General features: G+C 49.7%; 1 protein-coding gene across 2 annotated transcripts in view; it reads left to right on the forward strand.

Moving 5' to 3' along the window:
* NFATC2 (nuclear factor of activated T cells 2) overlaps positions 1-19079 on the forward strand; it is a 77256-nt gene that overhangs the window by 17626 nt on the left and 40551 nt on the right. For both annotated transcript variants that reach the window (XM_031059108.1, XM_014308071.2), the window contains exons 4-5: positions 9187-9389; positions 11206-11378. In XM_031059108.1, coding sequence (XP_030914968.1) covers positions 9187-9389; positions 11206-11378 — 376 coding nt within the window. The remainder of the gene's footprint in view (positions 1-9186; positions 9390-11205; positions 11379-19079) is intronic.

Genomic DNA, 19079 nt, shown 5'->3' on the forward strand with positions numbered 1-19079 from the left:
CTGGCAACTACAGTATCACTTACCCTCCCCAGGTATTCCTATCAACAGGGTCCTTATTGCAGCAAAGGAGTTTCTTGTGACATGGGGAAATAGAATTTGTTTCCTTCCTGCAATCAATATCAATCAAAGAGGCATTTATATTTTCTGTTGAGGACAGGAACCAATATTGCTAGTTTTATCATAATTTGCCATCAAGCTTCAGGATCTAAAACTATAAATTCAAATGTCCACTTGAGTTCCCTGAGCAGATGTGCCTCTGCACAGCTGGGTCTGCATCTGGGGAAAATATGGACAGTTTCTTTCTGAAGGTTTCTTGTAAAGCTGGAAGTATTTGTTGAATTTGTGTTCACTTGAACATAACCAGGTTCATATGTATGCCAAGTAATGAGATAGTTGCACCTGTATGGTTTATGACATCTCAGACTGGGGGAGGCTAGTAAAATCCAAAGTTTTCATGTCAGAAGTTTTTTGGCTTCAGGGGATCTTTCTTTTTTTCCCTCTCTTTCTTTCCCCTCTGTGAAGTTTAACTTTTGTCTTCTTGTTAGATGTAAACAGAGTATTTTCTAAAATACAATCTCTTTTGAAACAAATCTGATTTTTAAAAAAGCCTTCAATTAACCCCACGTGACTAATTACCCAGCTGAACCTGCTGGCAGAAGAGATCTTGGCTGGTTTTTGCAGCACGGTGCTGCCCTGCAATATTTATTTTTTGGAAAACGCATTTTGCATGCAGATTTCTTCTTTTGGGTGCTCTGAAGCTACAGACCAGCAGATCTCATATCCTCCAAGCCGTATCTTGTGGTTTATCTTTCTGATGCTGCTTCCTCTTGTTCACGTGTCACGCCTCGAGTTTGTGCTCCAGGCTCTGCACCAGTGGTGCACTGCAAGCATGGCAGGAGAAGGGCCTGGTGGTCAAAGCCCCAGGGAAGCTGGACAGGGGGGTGGGACATTGGCTGTGCCAGGAGGAGGGTGAGAAGCCCTGCAGGCCGTGGAATGTTCACATGTCTGATTTCAGGGCTGTGTAAAGTCCCATGGAGGAGCACAGGCTCCCAGCTCAGGTGTTTGAGTCACTCCTGGGAGGAGCCTACAGCTCGTGTTAACTGTAGGGAAGCTCAGCTTTTAGGGGTGTGAGTATCCCCTGGGTGTTAAGGTGCTGAGAATAGCCAGGAGATGCTTTGGAGCTAGGAAAAAGCTGAAGTTTCCATGCTCCTTCCATCCTGCAGGTCCCCCCGGTCACTGAGATCACAGAGGAGGGGGAGGCACATTTGGTTCCCAGCTCTTTTTCCCAAAGCTGCTTATTTGTACCCAGCTGCTCCAGTCAAGGCTGTGCAAGAGCCTGTCCATTGGGAAAGGCAGTGGCTGCTCCAGTGCAAAGAGCTTGGGATAGAGGTGGCAGAGCAAGCACACCCTGGAGTGGAATGGCACAGGTTAAATACCCACTGTTTACCTTGGTACAACATCCAAATGCAGAGCAGGGCTGCAGAGCCCCAGTGCTCAGGTGAGGGCAGGGGCAGGCACAGGGACCCCCAGCCCCTCCAGCCCTCTGTGCCAGGCTCCCCCTTGCTTCTCCTCTCCCGAGCAGGAAAGCTGTGCAGAGAGGGGCTCCTGTTCAGCACAGCCAGCCCAACGTTCCCCTGGGTTTAACTTTAAAAATTATGGTGGCTTTCACTGCCTCTTTTTATTTTTCTTATTAAAAAGAAGCTGGAATGGCAGAGTTGTTAGTGGAGCTCACAGGAGCTGCTTTACAATAACAAACGTATGTTCCACTTTCCTTTTATATTTGAATTTTGCTGTCTGTGTTTTCTTGTGGTTTCGCAGTCAAAGGAGACATTGTTTCTTAGCCTGGGCTTCCCATGGGGCTCTGACTTTCAACTGTATGCGACTTCCAACATTCAGCTAATTCATTGGTGTGTTAGTGAAACCAGAGCCTTTGATGGAAACTCAAAACCAAATCACAGCTCATGGGGTGATTCGCACTCTCACACGTGGGGCCGGGCTGGAGCTGAGCTGCTGAAACCCTGTCAGCCCTCCCTGCTGCCCAGGGCACATCCCAGCAGCTGAGCTTGTCCTTTCCCCACCTTCCCCAGGCCCCTGTGCAGGGAAGGGCAAGGCCAGGCTGTGCTGGGGCTGGCTGGTGCTTTGTGCCACCGCTCGCCTGGGCTGGAGCTGGGCTTGGCTCCTGCGGGGGTTTTGGTGTGACAAAGCACCTGCACCTTTCACACCTGATTTACTGCAGGGCTACAGGGCTTGTTTGCACAGTGGGGTCCTTGCAGGGGCCTCTTGAGCTTTGAGCTCTGGGTCCTGGTTTTATTTACTGCTGTTCCACATGCTGCTGCAGGGATTGATGTGCAGCGGCCAAACCAGAGATCTCAGCTGCATCTGGGAAATTCTCTTCAGAACCAATATGCCATCAAATGGGAGGGTAGGTCAGCAGCCCCTGTGCTGTGCTGCAAGCATGGCTGTAATTCTGAGTGGAGGTGAATGAAAAGCTCTCACTGAAACTTTTGAGCCTAATTGAGAATACGTTGCTTTTGATGGAGAGGAGTTTTGGCAGAGGTGAGGGGAAGCAGCGTGTACCAGCTGGTTTGAGGGGGAGGCCTGTGCAGGTTTTGTGGGTCACAAGTACTCCTGGAAGAGGCAGAAGCAAGATAAAGTTATTATTTCCTGTAGGTTCTCACTGCAGGACTGTGCATGGGAGGTCAGTGTGCTGTAAAGCAAAGCTGGAATTTCAGATGTGGGCACTTCCAGCATAGAACTCACCCCATCCAGAGCCTGCTGGAGGAGGAGTTCACTCAGGGTGGGCAGTGTCCTGTAAACTCCCACCAGAGCTCTCTGCTCGTGGGCTTCCCTGCCCAGCTGAGCCTCCAGTTCTCCCTTGCCCTCTCAAGACTGATGTCTGTGCAGTTGGAAGTGCCCTTGTCACCATGGCTGCTGTCAAGCTTTGTGGCACACCAGGGTGGCACAGGGGGATGCTCCTGGGGAAGGATGAGCTGAGTGTGGCAGAGGAAGGTGAGGCTTTAGAAAAGCCCTGCTTTGCCACCCTCTGCTCTGCTCCAGCTGGGCTGGGGCTGTTCCACAGTGCCTCTGACAGCTGGCAAGGGTCCAGCTGTGCTAACTGGTGCCAGAGCCCCGTGCTGAGGGACTCCCCCAGTGTGATTCTGTCAAAAGCATCAAATTTTCACCCTCTGGTTTCCTGGTGGCACAGTGAGTTCTGTCGTGCTGGGGAGGTTTAGCTCCTTTGTCATGAGTGTGCATGGAAGTGCTTTAATGGCACAGTTGGTTTTCTTAGCCAGCTGTGAAAAATGAGAGCTCCAAATCCTCCTCCCTGCACATGGACTGATGCATTGTGCCTCTTCTTTTAAACTGTCGTCTGAGATAGCCAAAGCATCCTGAAAACAGGAGCAGCTCTTCACAGGGGCAGGGAAACTGGAGCCCAGAGAGGAAACAACTTGCTTACATTGTGGCGTGAGGTCAGTCAGGAGCAAAGCCTCCTGACTGCTTTCTCCAGGGGCTGCTGTCTCTGTCCCAGACAGAGACATTAATTATTATTATATGAACCCCATCTGAAAGCAGAAATCCCAGTAAGACACTGGGAGCCTGGTTGTCGTTTACTGTAAGGGACAGCAGAGCAAGTGAGATTCAGCCCTTGGAATTTTGACTTAAGCTGTCACCAAAATAAGAAACACTTAAAACTGAGTATCAAAAAATTATAATTTAGCAGAATCAGATGTTCAATGGATTGTCTACAGAGGCTTTTTTAGACAGCTTTGGTAGGGAGCAAAAGGAGCTAAGGCAAAGATTTCCTTCTGGTTTGCGTTCTTTTGCAGTGTCCCAAGTACATTAAATTGAACAAAACCATGTGAGAAGATTGGGCTTTGTTGCTCAATGTCAGCTCTAAGTGAAGCAGGCAGAGGAGCTGCTACATGATACAGTGGCTGGACGAGGTCTTTGTTGAATTCCTGACAGTTATTGATATGCCACTCTCCCTGAGACAATGCAGTGACATTTTCCATCTCGCTACGAGTATTGTTGAGCAAAGACCTCCCCAAGAAAATCCTTGTGGTCAGCGGGTATTAATGATGGAGATTAACGATCCAAATCCGAGGCTGGAGCTGTTTGCAGCAGGAAGGGGGGACAGAAACGGGGCTGTTGGCCCAGGACATCATCTCGGAGGGTCTGAAAGGCTCGGGGAGAGCTCAGGGGCTGGCTGACCGTGCCGGAGCGGAGCAGGGCGGCTGGCCGGGCAGCCCCGCTTATCTCGGGCACGGCAGCAGGAAGGGAGGACCGTGCCGGAGCGGAGCGGGGCGGCTGGCCGGGCAGCCCCGCTTATCTCGGGCACGGCAGCAGGAAGGGAGCCCCGGGAGGAAGCGATTTCTCACGGCTTTGTGCTCGCTTCTCGTTAAACGCTGCTCGCCCGGCTCTGTTCTCCCGCCTGTCGCTGCCGGCCGGGATGGGTGTGAATGACCGAGCTGACCACACACATGCACATCCCCAGTGACTTCCAGGGGACAGCCGGAGATCCACAGTCACGGACCAAAGCCCGGCTTACCCTGAGCTCAGAGACCGGCGAGCCGAGTGCTTTCGAGCAGATAAAACCCCCAAGCCTAGAGAATCCATTCCCCACGTTTATACTTCCCTCCTGGCCGCGGCTTGCCTTGTCTAGACAGGAAAGTGCTTTAAAGATGCAGCTTTGTCCATCCCAGGGAGAAAGACCGACAGGCAGAGCTCTGTTGGGGTGAAAGGGAAATAAATGACTCCCTTGTACTCTCTGAGCTCCCCACAGGCTCTTACTGGGGCTCTTCAAGCACACCAGTACCAGTTGCAGATGCTGCTGCTCTCGTCGTGCAAAGCCCAGCACTGCACGGAGCATTTTGGTGTGCAGCAGCCAAACCAGAAATCCCCAAGAAAATTTGGCTCTGCAGCCCAGCAGTGAAAAGGCAAAGCTTGCAATACTGCTGGGAACTGAGGTGCTGCAGCTGCTGAGAGGTGCCAGTTTGGGGTGCTGGCAGGACAGGGTCAGCATTCCCTGTCAGCATTCCCTGCAGCAGGACAGGATGGGGTCAGCATCCCCTGCAGCAGGGCACATGGCACCACGGGTTTCTCACTGGGCTTTGGCTGCTCACCCTCCGCGGGACCTGAGAAATCACTGTCCCTCTCTGGCCTGGCTTCTGGGTAAGAATAAAAAAAGTTATTTATTTTCTATGAATCTCTCTTTTTCCTGCTAATAATGTAATTCTATATAAATTATAATAATATTTAAATTCAAGAAAGCGTATCCCAGATTGAATGATCTAAATTTCAAAATTGCACTGATTTCCCCCTGTGTAGGTATGTTGTTATCTACAGGTGATCACCTACAGAATCTTTAAAGAATTTGCCTTGCTTTCTGATCTGCTGTCAGTGTATCCCTTGATTCCAGCACAACTGAGCAGTGTTGCAGCCTGTGCAGAGCTCTGCTCTTCGTGCAGCCCAGTACTGACCCTGTGTTTCACATCCCCCCGGCCAGGGGCACTGCCCGCTGCTTGGGTGCAGGGTTTGGGTCATCTCTGCACTGGGCAGGGAATGGTTTAGAAGGGAATTAACACCTGGGCTTTACGTTCTGTGTATTCGGAGCTGGGGTCTCAGTTTGTGAGGAGATCTGAATTTTGGAGCGGAGCAGGAGAAGTGTTTCATGTGCCTGATATGTGCTCCCGATGGCTGCAGTGCCATGGCCATCATGGGGTGGTGTTGGGTGTGTAACTGAACGAACTCAGCAGCTAAGGGCACATCTGCTCGTTTTTGCATGCAGAATTGCACAGGTGCCTTCTGCAAGTGGCACTCAAATCTCCTCCTTTCCCAAATTTGACTGGTATTGATCCATAAATGGAGTGCAGAATGAATTTGATTTCTGCAGAGGTGAGATGATGCTTTTAATCGTACCACACATTTCCATTTTGTTTAGAAACCCAATCATAGCAGCAAACCAAAAACAAGAAAAGTCTCCTTGTTTTTGGAATGATGTTATTTGTTTATCTGCCCAAGTGCTTTGCATTTCCTCAGGTCAGAGACCAGCCCATGTCTGGCTGTGTTAATATTGTAAGAGTTAGGCAAAAGCAAAGTTTAAGAAAAATCTTTCAACTGAAAGAAATAGGATCTTAAAGTCCCAAAATAGAGTATGGAAAGGTACACATCATGTCTGGCTTCTCTTTCCCCTTGTGGGAAATGTGACTCAAAAGAGTTGGGTTTTTTCCAACTCGATCTGTATACAGTTTGGGGGAGTTTTTATTGTGAATAGGTCACCTTATAATGCACAAAAATATTTCCTCCCAGAGTTCTGTATTCATAAATCTTTCTTGATCCTCGCTCTCTTGAAACTGAAATCCAGATGATTTTGTTTTCTTCATGGAAAGAGGAGTGAGAGAGTGAAGGCACACCTTGGTGTGGGGCTGGTGCTCCCCTGGAAGGCCTGGGAGGGAGCAGCTCTGATGAGCAGAACAACACTGAAACACAGAGATTTTGGAGCAGCTTGGTTGTTGCTAAGGGAGGAAAAATGAATCTCAAAGTCAGTATTTTAAAAAGCATTTTAAATCTTCACTTCTCAAAGTTTGTTTAAGGGTCAAATTTATTCCACCTTTGCTTCTCCAAAGAAAAGATTGGCGCTTTGGTTAAATATTAAAGCAGCTGCCTGGTGTAGTGGAGGTGAGTGTTTATTGACAGTGACAATCCTCAGCAGTTCAGTTTTAAGAAGAGACATGTCTCAAGCATAGCTTTGATGGGTTCTTTCACTCTAGCTCACAGAATTTTCTCTACACAAAAGCAGCACAGATACACTGTCCCTGCTGAGCAGGGGGAGCAGCACTGTGCCCTGGTGCTGGGAAAGAGAGAGCTGCTGTGACATGACCAGAGCTGTGCTAAATTGGTGGTGAAGATGAGTGTAAAACTCTGATTTTCAAGTTCCTGGAGTGTTTCTGTGAGCTGTTCATCTCCGGTTTTTTATTCCTTAGTCACCCTGCTGTGTTCATAGCAAGTGAAAGGTAGATGGAAATGGTTATGGTAAATGATCACCTATATTAGCCCTCAAAATGCAGTCAATTAGCTCAAGGACAAGCCCTTTTAAATGGGGACACTTGACTCTTTTACATATATTTTTTCTCTTTGTATTTGCATTTTATAATGCTCTTATGATTTTACAATTACGTCATCCCAGAGCATTGCCATAATACCATAAATTACAAAAAAAGAAAGTAATTTTCTTCCACTGACCAAACTGATTTAAAATCTGGTTCTGTGGAGGATCAGGAGGCCTTTTACTATGTGTTTTATGCCCCTGGGCCAGCAGATAATACAGACAGTGCCGTATGAACAGGGAATCAATTCCTCTCTTCTTTAAGTCTGTATGCATTTATACAACACACACCCACAGACATGCACATTATCGGACAACCATGAGCAGTTTTGTCTTGGGAACTCATCCTGTACATGAGCAAACACCACTTAAAATTACTTTTAAAGGTGGCCAGTATGAAACCCTGTGTATGTAGCCAGTTCTGTTACAGCTGCTACTGACTGTGCTCACTGGGGGCAGATTTTCTTTTGTAATTTATTATCTACTTTCTTCCCTTTCAGTCTCCCACCCATAACTCTGGGATTTTGTTCTGCCAGGACAGAGGGGAGAGCAAAAGCTGCTTTGCTGTCACTGTAATAACCCCTCCTGTCCAAAGGATGCTCTCCTTGTTGTAGCTGGCTCCACCAGGAATTCCTCTGTCAGGCATGACAATAAACACACTCAGTGCTCAAAAACTGCTCTTCCCTCACCCCTTGTGCAGACAGGATGGCTTTTGGTGATCCAAGGGCTTTGCACTGAAGGCCAGGGAAGGCTGGATTTTGAAAGCCCTGTGCTTAGGGTGAGTTTTTGTGTGGCTCCCAGTGGATCTGGGCTGTGGATCAGCAGGGGCTGACTCCTCCATCAGTGCCTGTTCCCAGCAGATCTGTCATTTTGGCCTCTGTTGCCTTTCATCTCCCATCTGCTTTATGCATTTCTAAATGTGCCCGTGGCTGCTGCTGTATTTCTCACATTCCTGGCCGTGCTGTGTCTCCAGTACCAGCCCTGGTGCTCTGAGCCCGGCTCCCTGCTCCTCCCGTGGCTCCCAGAGGCAGCTGAAGGTTTGCACAGCGCCTCGTGCCCCATTCCCCTCCTGCCCATCTCCAGAACGCGGGTGCCAGTGAGGTGTGGGGTAGTCTGGGCTGGGCTCTGCAGTTTGCTCTACAAAACCAGGGCCTGGTGCCTTCAATGGAGCTGTTCCTGGAGCTGTTCATGCCAGGGCAGGCTGCTCACTCAGCCCTGCCTGGGGGTCTCTGGGGCACAGCCCCTGGCTTTGTTGCCTCCAGAATGTGTGCTGGATGAGGAGTGGTGGCTCTGGAGAGTGAGTGTCACTTACATCTGCCACACTGGAGGGAGGCTGCCAGCACTGCATTGATGCTGCATGTGGTCCCCTTCCAGGGGGGAATTAATCCTTCTGTGCAAGGATACCTCCTGCTGACTGGTGAAAAGAAAAAAAAAAAAAGGAAAAAACCCCTGGTTTGGCCATGAATACCATTAGCTTAATCTTCCTTTTCTCTGATCTTCCAGTACTATTTGCTTTGTATGGCTTCATCAAGGTTTTGTATGTGGACAGAGTAATTGAAAACAAATTTAGCATGTCTCAGACCATAAAGTTCCCTTTCAGCTCTATCCCTGGCTATGTGGTAGATAAATGTCTGGTTCTCATTTTTGGTTATGTGAGAAATTTAGAATGGTTTGATTCGTAATTTTGAACGTTAATAAGGAAGGAGAAATTTCCTTGTCTCCCGCTCTATGGAGGCATTCTGGTTTCCTTACAGCAAATGGTGTTTATAAAAATAACAACAAAGAAGACAGAATAATGTGTGTCCTTGAGGCCTAGAAACCCCAGGCTCTAAGGTCAACTGAGACATCCTTGTGCTGCTCAGTCCCAGACCCAAAATGCCATCTCTACCTGTACAGGTGGTGTTTTAATATAGTGCAAGAGGAGTGGTTGGAGGTGAACCTACAGCTGGGGGAAGGATGAGCTTCCAAGAGCAGTGCATCAGTGCAGATACCCACATTATCTGTACATGTCTGCAAACCTCCTTGGTTTCCTGAAGGCTTTGCAGGCCCAGTGTATGACAGCAGTTTCCATGTCTCACCAGCTGCACGGGTACATGGAGAACAAGCCCCTGGGGCTGCAGATCTTCATTGGCACGGCGGACGAGCGCATCCTGAAGCCCCACGCCTTCTACCAGGTGCATCGCATCACCGGCAAAACCGTCACCACCACCAGCTACGAGAAGATCATTGGCAACACCAAGGTGCTGGAGATCCCCCTGGAACCCAAAAACAACATGAAAGCAACGTAAGTAGATTTCTTTTTGTTAGCAAGGTTGAGGTGGATGGAGTTGGCACCGAAGTTCTTTCTCTATGGAAAGGAGTCACTTAAAACAATAGTGATGCTCTGGAGGGACTTCCAGCACGTTGGGGTGGTTTGTGAGGGCAAGACCCTTCTACAAAACCAGCTACAAGCACCTGGGTTAAAGCTGCTGGGAGAGTTCCCATCCAGCAGGTGACCACGCAGGCACTTCTGCTCTGTATTCCAGTTTCTGCAGTGACTGTGCTGTAATCACAGAATGGTTTGGGTTGGAAGGGCCCTTAAAGCCCATCCAGTGCCACCTCTGCCATGGCAGGGACGCCTTCCACTGTCCCAGGCTGCTCCAAGCCCTGTCCAACCTGGCCTTGGACACTTCAGGGATGGGACATCCAGTGTCTCACTAATCCATCATGTCACAGTCAGAATGGGTTCGTAGTGCACTCAGGAAAAGAAGACTCAAATCTCAGGTCCTTGTGCTGCAGGGACACAGTGAGGAGCAGGGGCGGGATGCATTTTACAACATTTGATGGAATACAAAGCATCTGTTCTGAACTCAGTCAAGTGCTCTGGCCATGAGATCTCCTCTTGTAATAGGTTAACAGAAAAGCAAGTACAGGCACATCTTGTCTGTATTACTCCTTCCAGTTTTATGGAGGCAGAGGGATGAAGTGGGCACCAGTCTGAAAACTTCAGGCTTGAGTGTGTGCCAGGCATGAGAGTGATTGCTCTGCAGAGGGAAGAGCTGTATCTCCATCCTTCAGAGGAGCCTGACAAAATTGGCAGAGCAGTTATGTTTTTAAGCCCCCCTACTTAATTGCAAAATCCATATTCTTTCTTCATATTTTTTTAGAAAATATACCTCATTCCTAACAAGGAACCCTGGAATAATAAACCCCTGCACATATGCAAGGGCAAGGAACAGTGTGGGTGTAGGAAGCAGCTTGGGGCTTATACCTCCCCAAACGTGATTTTAATTCATATCAAGAGAAGAGAAATGATGTGTTTTTAGAACTGATATCAAAATGGGCTGGCAGTGCCTGTTTACTAGCAGTGCTCACTGCCTGCTCTGAGAACTATTGCTGAGCTTGACAAATAATTGTCACATTTTCCTAACACAGGCATGTTTGCTAGGTTACACTGGGCTCTGGAGAAGCTAAGCTGCATTTACACCAAATATTAAGTTGCAGTGCTGATTTAAGCAATCCTAATCCTTTCATTGCTGCTCAGCCCCATCCTGCTCCCTGCACCCTCCTTTTGTGCAGGGACACAGTGAATGGGAGAATGTTCCCAGGCAAGGCAAGAGCAGATATTCAATGTCCCCGGGCTTTGGAAGATGGCACAGTGACCTGGGCCAGGCTGTAGCAGTCAGGAGGAGACAGCACTCTGGTCCCTGCTTTGGAGCTGAATTCCACGTGCCTGGCTGGTGCAGGCAGTGGGGATTCTGTAACCAGCTGCCTGAGCTGCTGTGATTCCCCACGGGGCTGAGCTGCCCTGCCCAGGTGTGGGCAGGGAAGGGATGCTGGGCAGTGCCTGAGAGCTGGGCTGATGGAGGCTCCTGCCTTGGGGAGGGCTCTGCCTTCTGCTCTCCTGTGCTTAGCCCTGGGAAACAAGATTTGGGGTTTTAATGCTTGGAGAGCAGCTCTGCTGTGGCCAGAGAGCGGGGAGAGGTCCAGCAGCACCCCTCGTGTGCTGCGTGTCTGGGAATGTGTGGATCCCAAGCAGAGCACGTCCTTGGAGCTGCTGTGAGCCCCGGGGAGGGAGCAGGTGCCGGGCAGAGCAGTGAGCTGGGCTCTGTGTGTTGCAGCATCGACTGCGCGGGGATCCTGAAGCTGCGCAACGCGGACATCGAGCTGCGCAAGGGCGAGACCGACATCGGCCGCAAGAACACGCGGGTGCGCCTGGTGTTCCGCGTGCACATCCCCGAGCCCAGCGGCAGGGTCGTGTCCCTGCAGGCGGCCTCCAACCCCATCGAGTGCTGTGAGTATCCCTGCGCTGCTGCTGCTCTCCCGCCCTGCCTCCGGGCCGGCAGTCCCCGCTGCGCTCTGCCCCCTGTGCCAGCCGTGCGTGCGGCTCTGCCCTCCCTGCAGCCACTCCCTGTCCTCAGACAGTTTGGGGGGCAGGTGGCTCTGCAAGGGGGCTTGTGAGGGCAGCAAGCTCCGTGCTGCAAGTCTGGGGGCTTCTGCAGAGTTCAATTATTAGTGCATTGCTGCTGGGTGCTGCTGGCTCTCCTAGGAGCAGTGTGGGGGTGTGTGTAGGGACACACCTGTGCTGTCCCTCTTGGTGAAGTGCGCAAGCTGTCTGCTTTCCTGGCTTTAGTTCAAGTGGAGGCACAATCAGAACTCATCCTCCACAAACTGGCAGGTGGCTGGAGGTTTGAATTCACTCTGGGCTTGCTCCAAGCACTGTGGCCAGTCCTGTGCCAAGGGAGTGACCAGAGTCCTCTGGTCTGAGCTGTGGCAGGAGCACAGCTGAAACGGAGGGACAGCTCTGATTCTGAGGTCAGGTGCATTCTGGTCATTGTTTTTTCTAGCTGTCAGTGCCAAGGGGTGCACAGCTCAGGAGGCTGAAGCACAGGTGCTTCTGGTATTCCCCTGAGGGACAGAAGAAAACTGGCAGTTTTGATTTCTGAAGTGCAAATCCCATAAATGTGTGAGCTCACAACCTGCACCTCCCACTCATTATAACTGACTGGATCCTGAGAAAGAGAGGCCTCTGATGAGGCCCCCCGTGTCACAGTCATTTCTGGAAGGGCTCTACCCACTTTACTGGTTCCTGTGCATCCTGTGATGCTTTTTGTTGTTAAATGGTGCCTTTTTGTGGTTTGGGGATTTCACAAATACATAATGAACAGTTTTCCTCTGCCTCTGCTGAATGACTCACCCCTTTAGCAGAACCTGTCTTGCCATAAGTCATGTGAAGAAAGCCACTGAGTCTCTCATGTGTGAGTTGTATTTATTGAGATGCAGACTTTACTTAAATACAGCTGCTTAGAATGAGAGGAGCCAGTTCTGGGTGGGAAATCAAACTGGCTGGTGAATTACTGATGGCAGCTTCTTAAAAAGCAGCCCAAATGAATAACCCAGGCAGGGCTGGGAGAGGATGATGGCTATGGATGATCTCTTGGCAGTGTTTCTGAGAAGGTACCAACTATCAGAACGTTTTAGCAGCTGAGTGAAGTGTCTGGGCACTGTGATGGGGAAGGGACAGCAGTGGGAGTAGCCACCACCTCTGTCCATAGGAAATTGTCCCGTTCCTCCGTGGGAGCAGATGGCTGGAACAATAGTGGCCTCCACCCCAAACGTGTCCCTGCTGGAACAAAGGTCCATTTGCTAAAGGAAGCACTCAGAGAGGAGCTCCTGGGTGGGGAAGCTCCAGGTGTAACTCCTACACCCTGCAGGCAGGAAAACAGCTCCAGCCCCGGGCAGGGGAGGCTGGCCCTGGATCCCACAGGGAGCCCCACAGATCACCCCCCACCTACTCAAATTCTCCTCAGGAAAAGCAAGCATGAGTAAGCCAGGCATCCCTGGGGCCCTTCCACAATGGCACGTTGTGTTTGTGCCCATCACTGCATTTCAAGCAGAAATCCAGGCATGGCTTGCAGAATAAATCACTTTTTTCTGAGCTGTATGCACACACCTAATTTGCCTGTGCAGTGAGTGCTGTGAGAGCCTTGGTTAAGATGCTGGGGCATTTATTCTGAGATGTCTTTGCATTGATGAGTCTTAGGGGTATTAAAATGCCAAGGGTGGAGATACCAGTATGAGTGGCTTATTGTTAGTGGGGGTTTTTTATAATTAAAGTATTAAAATATTGGCTGCATAGAAGACAGCAAAGCTCCTACAAGGAAAAAAAAAACCAAACGTATTTGATCCCCAAGGAAATAAAATGAGAAAGTTTTATTTTTGGAATAGTGGATATACAGGTGGTTTGGGGAGATATGTTAAGGACTGTGCTTTTCTGCACTCAAGGGAGCAGGGAATGAAGTGGTCTGGAGTACTAAGCCTCTGCCATTTAGTGTGTATGTTGCATATTTAGCACTGGTTTTACATTTCAGTAGCACTTCTATCTCAGCCCGGTTCTGGGAAGATAGTTGAAGACATCAGGGGGCTCAGCCAGCATTAGCAACGCAGCCTGGATCCCACTAGAGGTGGTAACCAGGTGTCCCAGCCAATCTGCACACCTTGCAGGGCTCCCAGGCAGTCCCAGGTAGGCTCAGGTGCCCTGCCAAGAAGGGGCCCTGGGGCTGGGGGATGTTTTCTTCTTGTCCCACCTTCTGTGCTGCTGGGATTCACTTTTTCCCCCGTTTTTTTCTGGTTTGTTTGGGTGTTTTTTGACATGGCCAGCTGAGAACCCTAATCCCAGGGCTCTCCTCAGGATCCCCCTGTCTGGTAGCAGAAAAGCTGTCCCTCTGGGGAAGCCTTGGTGAGCAGCAGCTCCAGGATCACGGCCCATTTCCCTTCCCAGGCTCCCCCAGCACCGTTGCTACCAACAGAGTATCCGAGCGCTCTCCTCCCCAGAAGCTGATCCCCAGGAATTCCCACCAGTGTCAGCAGATCATTAGCTGCAGTGAAGCAGGAACTGTGAAACAGCTGCTTTTCAGAGGGCTGTTTGATTCCACCTCATCTGTGTCACATTCAGCACTGACAGATTTTTGGAGGGGATTTCACAGGTTCAGAGCATCACCCCGAGCGAGCTCCTCCCCAGGAGCTGTGTGGGAGGACAGGGGGTGATGTGTGGTTAGATGATCACTTGTGCCTTAAAATGGACCTCAGACCCCAACAAGCCTGCACCATCCAGCAGCTTTTTTCTGCTGTTGCCTGTTGATTCATCCTGAAGCCACTGGGGAGGCACAGGCATTTGAAATCCCTCTGAGAATGGCTCAGGCAGGTGTGCGAGCCCACGCTGCTGTAGGTGTGTGCTGGAGAGGTGAGAGATCCCTTCTCCTGCTGTGCTGCAGGCTGGGCAGTGAAGTGCCAGCCCCAGGGGGGACGTGGGGGACCCTGAGCCCGTGTCCCAGGCCTGGCTCCTGCCCCATCCCTGCCGTGTCCCCACGTCTGTCCCTGCTGGCACAGCTCGCTGCTCTGGGCTGGAACCAGCTGGTGCTGGGTGAGCTCTTGTGGGCCAGCAGGGCTGTGACAGTGCTGCTGGTGACAGTGCAGGTGAGGGGCGACTGAGTTCACCGGTCCCTTCAAACACAGCCACGTGGAAAATCACCCCTGGAGAGGTTGGACACTGCAGCCTGTTACTTTTGAGCCATGAGGACGATTTCTGTAACATCAGCTCCATTCCTCTGCCTTTCCCCAAGAGCTGGAACTCGTTTCTTGGGGAGTGGGTGGGCTCTGGTGTTACAGAAATTGTTAACCCTGGGCTGCCTCTCCAAGAGACAGGTTTGTCATCACCTCTGCTGGGTGCCCCAGTTCTGTTTGCACTCCTCAGCTGCAGCATCCTGGAGCGGAGAAGGAGCAGGGTGGAATCCAGGGTAGCAGGGCAGCTGGTTGTGCTCCGTGCTGTCAGCAACCAAAAACTGCTCCATGCAAATGTCTGGGTGTGAGGCTCAGGAGTGTCCTCCACTGGGCCCCAGTTTTTATTCTAACGAATCCTGTTAAACCTTCCCAAAGTCTGTCACAGCTCTTGCTTTGCAGAGTCCATGTTTGCTGACTCTGAGCTGTGCTCATTAATCCTTAAAATGCAAACCTAAATTGCACTTGGCACGAGAGAAGGGGACTGAAATCTTGTTCTTATAATAGATGTTCCGAGGTGGTAAAAAAGCAAAACAAACAAAACTTATTGCTAAAGAACCGTGTGTCCATCTAGAGGAATGTAAATAGTTTCTATTATTGACCGTATTTTGTTCCGTTAAATTGGGTCAAATTTCTTATTTCCCTTTAATCAATTTCCCTGGAAGTTTCCTTTATTTTTCTCTCCTTCTAGTAGATTTTCCCATAATATTAGACAATCTGAGCCTATGATTTGTGACACATTAATAACTACAGAGGAAAGAGCTAGTCATGTAAAAGAATGTTGTCTTGGCAAGGCAGCGAGTGCTTTTCCTCAGCTGGGAGTTGTGCTCTTGGAACACAGCAGCAGGCAAGAAGGAGCCCTGCTTTATTCAGATAGAAAAGCAGAAACAAATGGTCTCTTTGCACTTGGGAGATACCTATTTGCAAGTTTAACCATAACCATGATTATTATGGGAGTCTCATGGATTCCAGTTGAATTAAATGAATTTTTTCCCCCTTTCATTTCTACTTCAAGACAGTCCTGCAGTTGGCTGCCAGTGCAGCTGACAGAAAAACGGGTGCTTTCCCTAAGGAACACCTTCTCTCTTGAAGCACAGAATGTAAAAGCTGATTCTGACAACATTTGCCACTCTGAACGTGCAGCTGAAATATGTCAGTCTTTAAAGTTGGAGTCAGAGTGAAGGGGATGCCTGCCCGTCCTGCAGGCTGCCAGCCTTGCTCTAGGTCAGCTCCTGCTCACTTCTTGTCTTTAGTGCTGCTGTGGTACACGCAAACAGCCCAGCACACAGAGCAGCATTCCAGCAGAGCACATCCCTGCACAGGGACTGCAGGGAAATGCTGTGCATACCCACAGAGATGAGTGACAGAGAAGTGAACCCAGGCCATGGCTTCCCTGTCATTCATCACACACTGGCTTGCTGAGCTGGCTGCAGTTCATAGAAAGTTTCACACTTATCTGACACTGCTGCCATGGCTGCTTGTCACTTCTCCTTTGCGAGGACATCATAAATTATCTGCAGAGGAGGAGGTGGAGAAAAGCTCTCTATTTTTGGTGCTTTTTGCTTGGATGGCTCTGCACAAACTGCTGATTAAGTCTTGCTGGCAGCAAATTAGAAACTGTTGTCAGTCACACGGTGTTCCTTTCAGAGTGTTGAGACCACATTCTCAAGGTTTCCCCACGAGGGCTGGAAATTAGCTTTATTTACTTGGTTTGTGCGTCTTCCACTGCTCCATACTGCTACCAGGAGGGAAATGATCCTGTCCTCCTGATCAGAAATGTGCTTCCCTCTAGGGTGCCTTGCTGATGTCTCCCTGGCTGCTGGAGATGTCTCCTGCCCTTGGTGCTCCCATGGCTGCCCAGCCTTTGTCTTTGCTCCCACTGCAGAGCCCAGGATGCTTCAGGGAGTGATGGAGCGGATCAAAGCCTCTCAAACATTAATGAGTTGGATGAGTGTTGAGCTCTGCTCCTATCAATCCTACCACAGGCAGCTCGTGGTAAATAAACCCGGTGTGACAGCAGCAATGAAATATTTTCTTTGGCTCATTGAGGTTTGCACTGAGGTGGAAGAATTAATCCCATAACAAATTACACCTCTGCTATTGCTTCCAGGGGTCAGGGTTTCTTTAGCAGCAGACATCCTGCTCTAGCTGCTCTTCTCAAACCCAACAGCAATCAGGGGCTGGATCAAGAGCCTTTGGAGGTTTGCAGAGACACGTCAGGGGTGGTGAGTCCCAGCTTGAAGGCTTCCAACAAGCTGGGGTGAGCTGGGGCTGCTCTGGGCAGGGGAAGGACAGAGGTGTCTAGAGAGGATCTGAATAATTGTTCTGGTGAGGCCACTGCACTGGGGTGCCAGTTGTGACCCCACCTCTCTTAAACAGCCCCATTTTTGGTTTCTTGGCTTGTGAGTTAATCACAGGTAGCAGTGGCTTTGTCCTCACTGAGCTGCACTGAGCCTCAGTCCCGCTCCTTCTGATCAGGTGTCACAAGGATCAAATCTCTGCTGTCCCACTGTCAGCAGTGGGGACAACAGAGAGCCTGAGATCTGGAGTCAGTGCTGCAGGTGTGGGAGAGAGTGGAAGGGCCTCACTCTGGCAGAAGGTCATCACAGAATTATAGAATTATAGAATATCTTGGTTTGGAGGGGACCTTAAAGCTCCTCCATGCCACCCCCTGCCATGGGCAGGGACACCCTCCACCAGGCCAGGCTGCTCCAGCTGACATTGTCCCTTGTCACCTCCCAGCAGCAATGGGTGACACCCTCGTGGGGGACATTTGGAGCTGCAACAGACTTCTCCAGGTCATCAGTTTTCTCAAATTGCCCCTTTTCCCCGCAAGCCAGATCTCCTCTCTGCTGCAGGAGGAGAGGGATGGATACTGTGGGCAGGTGGGGAAGCAAGCCCCACCTTTGCCTGCCTTGGCGCAGTCCCCATGGTGAGCTGTGCATCCCCTGTGAGCTGTTCAGCCTGCTGCCCGTGCTCAGCTGCTGGCCCAGGCTGGAGCTGGCAGCAGTGGGTGCAGGGGAGCCTGGGGGCTGTGGGCAGCCCCTGCTCCCTGCAGGCTGAGCTCCCTGGAGGGCTCTCAGACAGTGGCTCCCTTTCTGTCTTGTGTCACTGCATGCATTGTATTTCTTGGCACCACGAATCCATGACATCTTGATTTGCAAACAGTCAAATAAAATAGAAAAATAATGTCCCCTGTTAATAGGTTGACACACTGCTTCAGGGCAAGTGTGAGTATTTCTATAGCATTTGCTTTGCTGCCTTATGTCAGTAACTGTTGCTATTGAAAGTAAACACCCCAACTGGTTAAATCAACAGTGTTTTGTTTATTCAAAGCTCATAAACTCCAGTAGCTGTAGGTCACTTTATGAAGTGCCAACCCCTGGGGGAAGAGAAGGAATAGTGTGAAATTATTGCATGCAGTGCACCCATCATGAGCTTTAGAGGAAGGGGATTTATTAGCAATTAATATTTCTTGCAGAGGAAAAAAAAATAATCCTATTGAGGCAGCTCCACACTGAACTTTGAACCTCTGCACTGGTGGAAATGGGGAAGGGGCTGAAGCCTTCTTACACGCTTGGGTGAAAAAAGAGACCTTGGAAAATGAAAAGTGGCTGGGGTTTTTTTATTAGAAAAGGATTTCAGACCACCCAAAGGGAGGAGAAGAATTCAGGTAAAACGGGGCAGGGGAAACTTCAGTGGTGTCTGCACTGGGGAGCTCAGCTGGGACTGCTCCAGGTGGGATTGCTGTGCAGCACATCTGAGGCACAGAGCCGTGCACGCCTCCTCTTGTGTCAGGGCGGGCACAGCTCTGGAGGGCCCAAAGCCACGCCAGGTGCAGCAGCTCCAAATGTAACTGAGATGGGTTGGTGTCACTTCCAGGCTAAAATCTGTCCTTCCTCATGCTGAAAAAGCCTTGGAAACCACTGATCTGTGGGATGGCAGGTACCAAGCTCTCTAGTACAAAGCTGGAAAGAGATGTAGGTTAATCTGGAATTTTGATGACTTAGGATGTTTTGAAAGTGAAATTTGGTGATTGAATAGGAATAAAGAGTGTCCAGGGCAATGTTTAAATACTTAAATGTTTTCTCTTGACTGTTGTAGACATGCCTTTTAATGACTGCTATTCACTCTTAAGCCTTTGAGGTTACAGATCTGTCTTTGTGCTAAATCCAATTAGGAACTCATCAAAAATGTTAGTATTTTGGGAAATAAATTAATCCTACAGCCATGTGAAAGAAATTATCAGTGTCTTTGAAAGTAATCTGAATATATATTTTTAACTGGCAGTATATTAGCCCAGTTGTTATATACTTGAAAAGAACAATGAGTCCTAAAGTAGTTTTAAATAGATTTCAAAAATGCCTCTCAAATGGCATAAGAAAGTTACAACTGTTGAATTACTTCTGTTCTTTAATAAGAGCAAAATCTCTGTCTC

The sequence above is a fragment of the Geospiza fortis genome, unplaced genomic scaffold (genome assembly GCF_000277835.1).
Source record: "Geospiza fortis unplaced genomic scaffold, GeoFor_1.0 scaffold361, whole genome shotgun sequence".
In the NCBI taxonomy this organism is placed as follows: Eukaryota; Metazoa; Chordata; class Aves; order Passeriformes; family Thraupidae; genus Geospiza; species Geospiza fortis.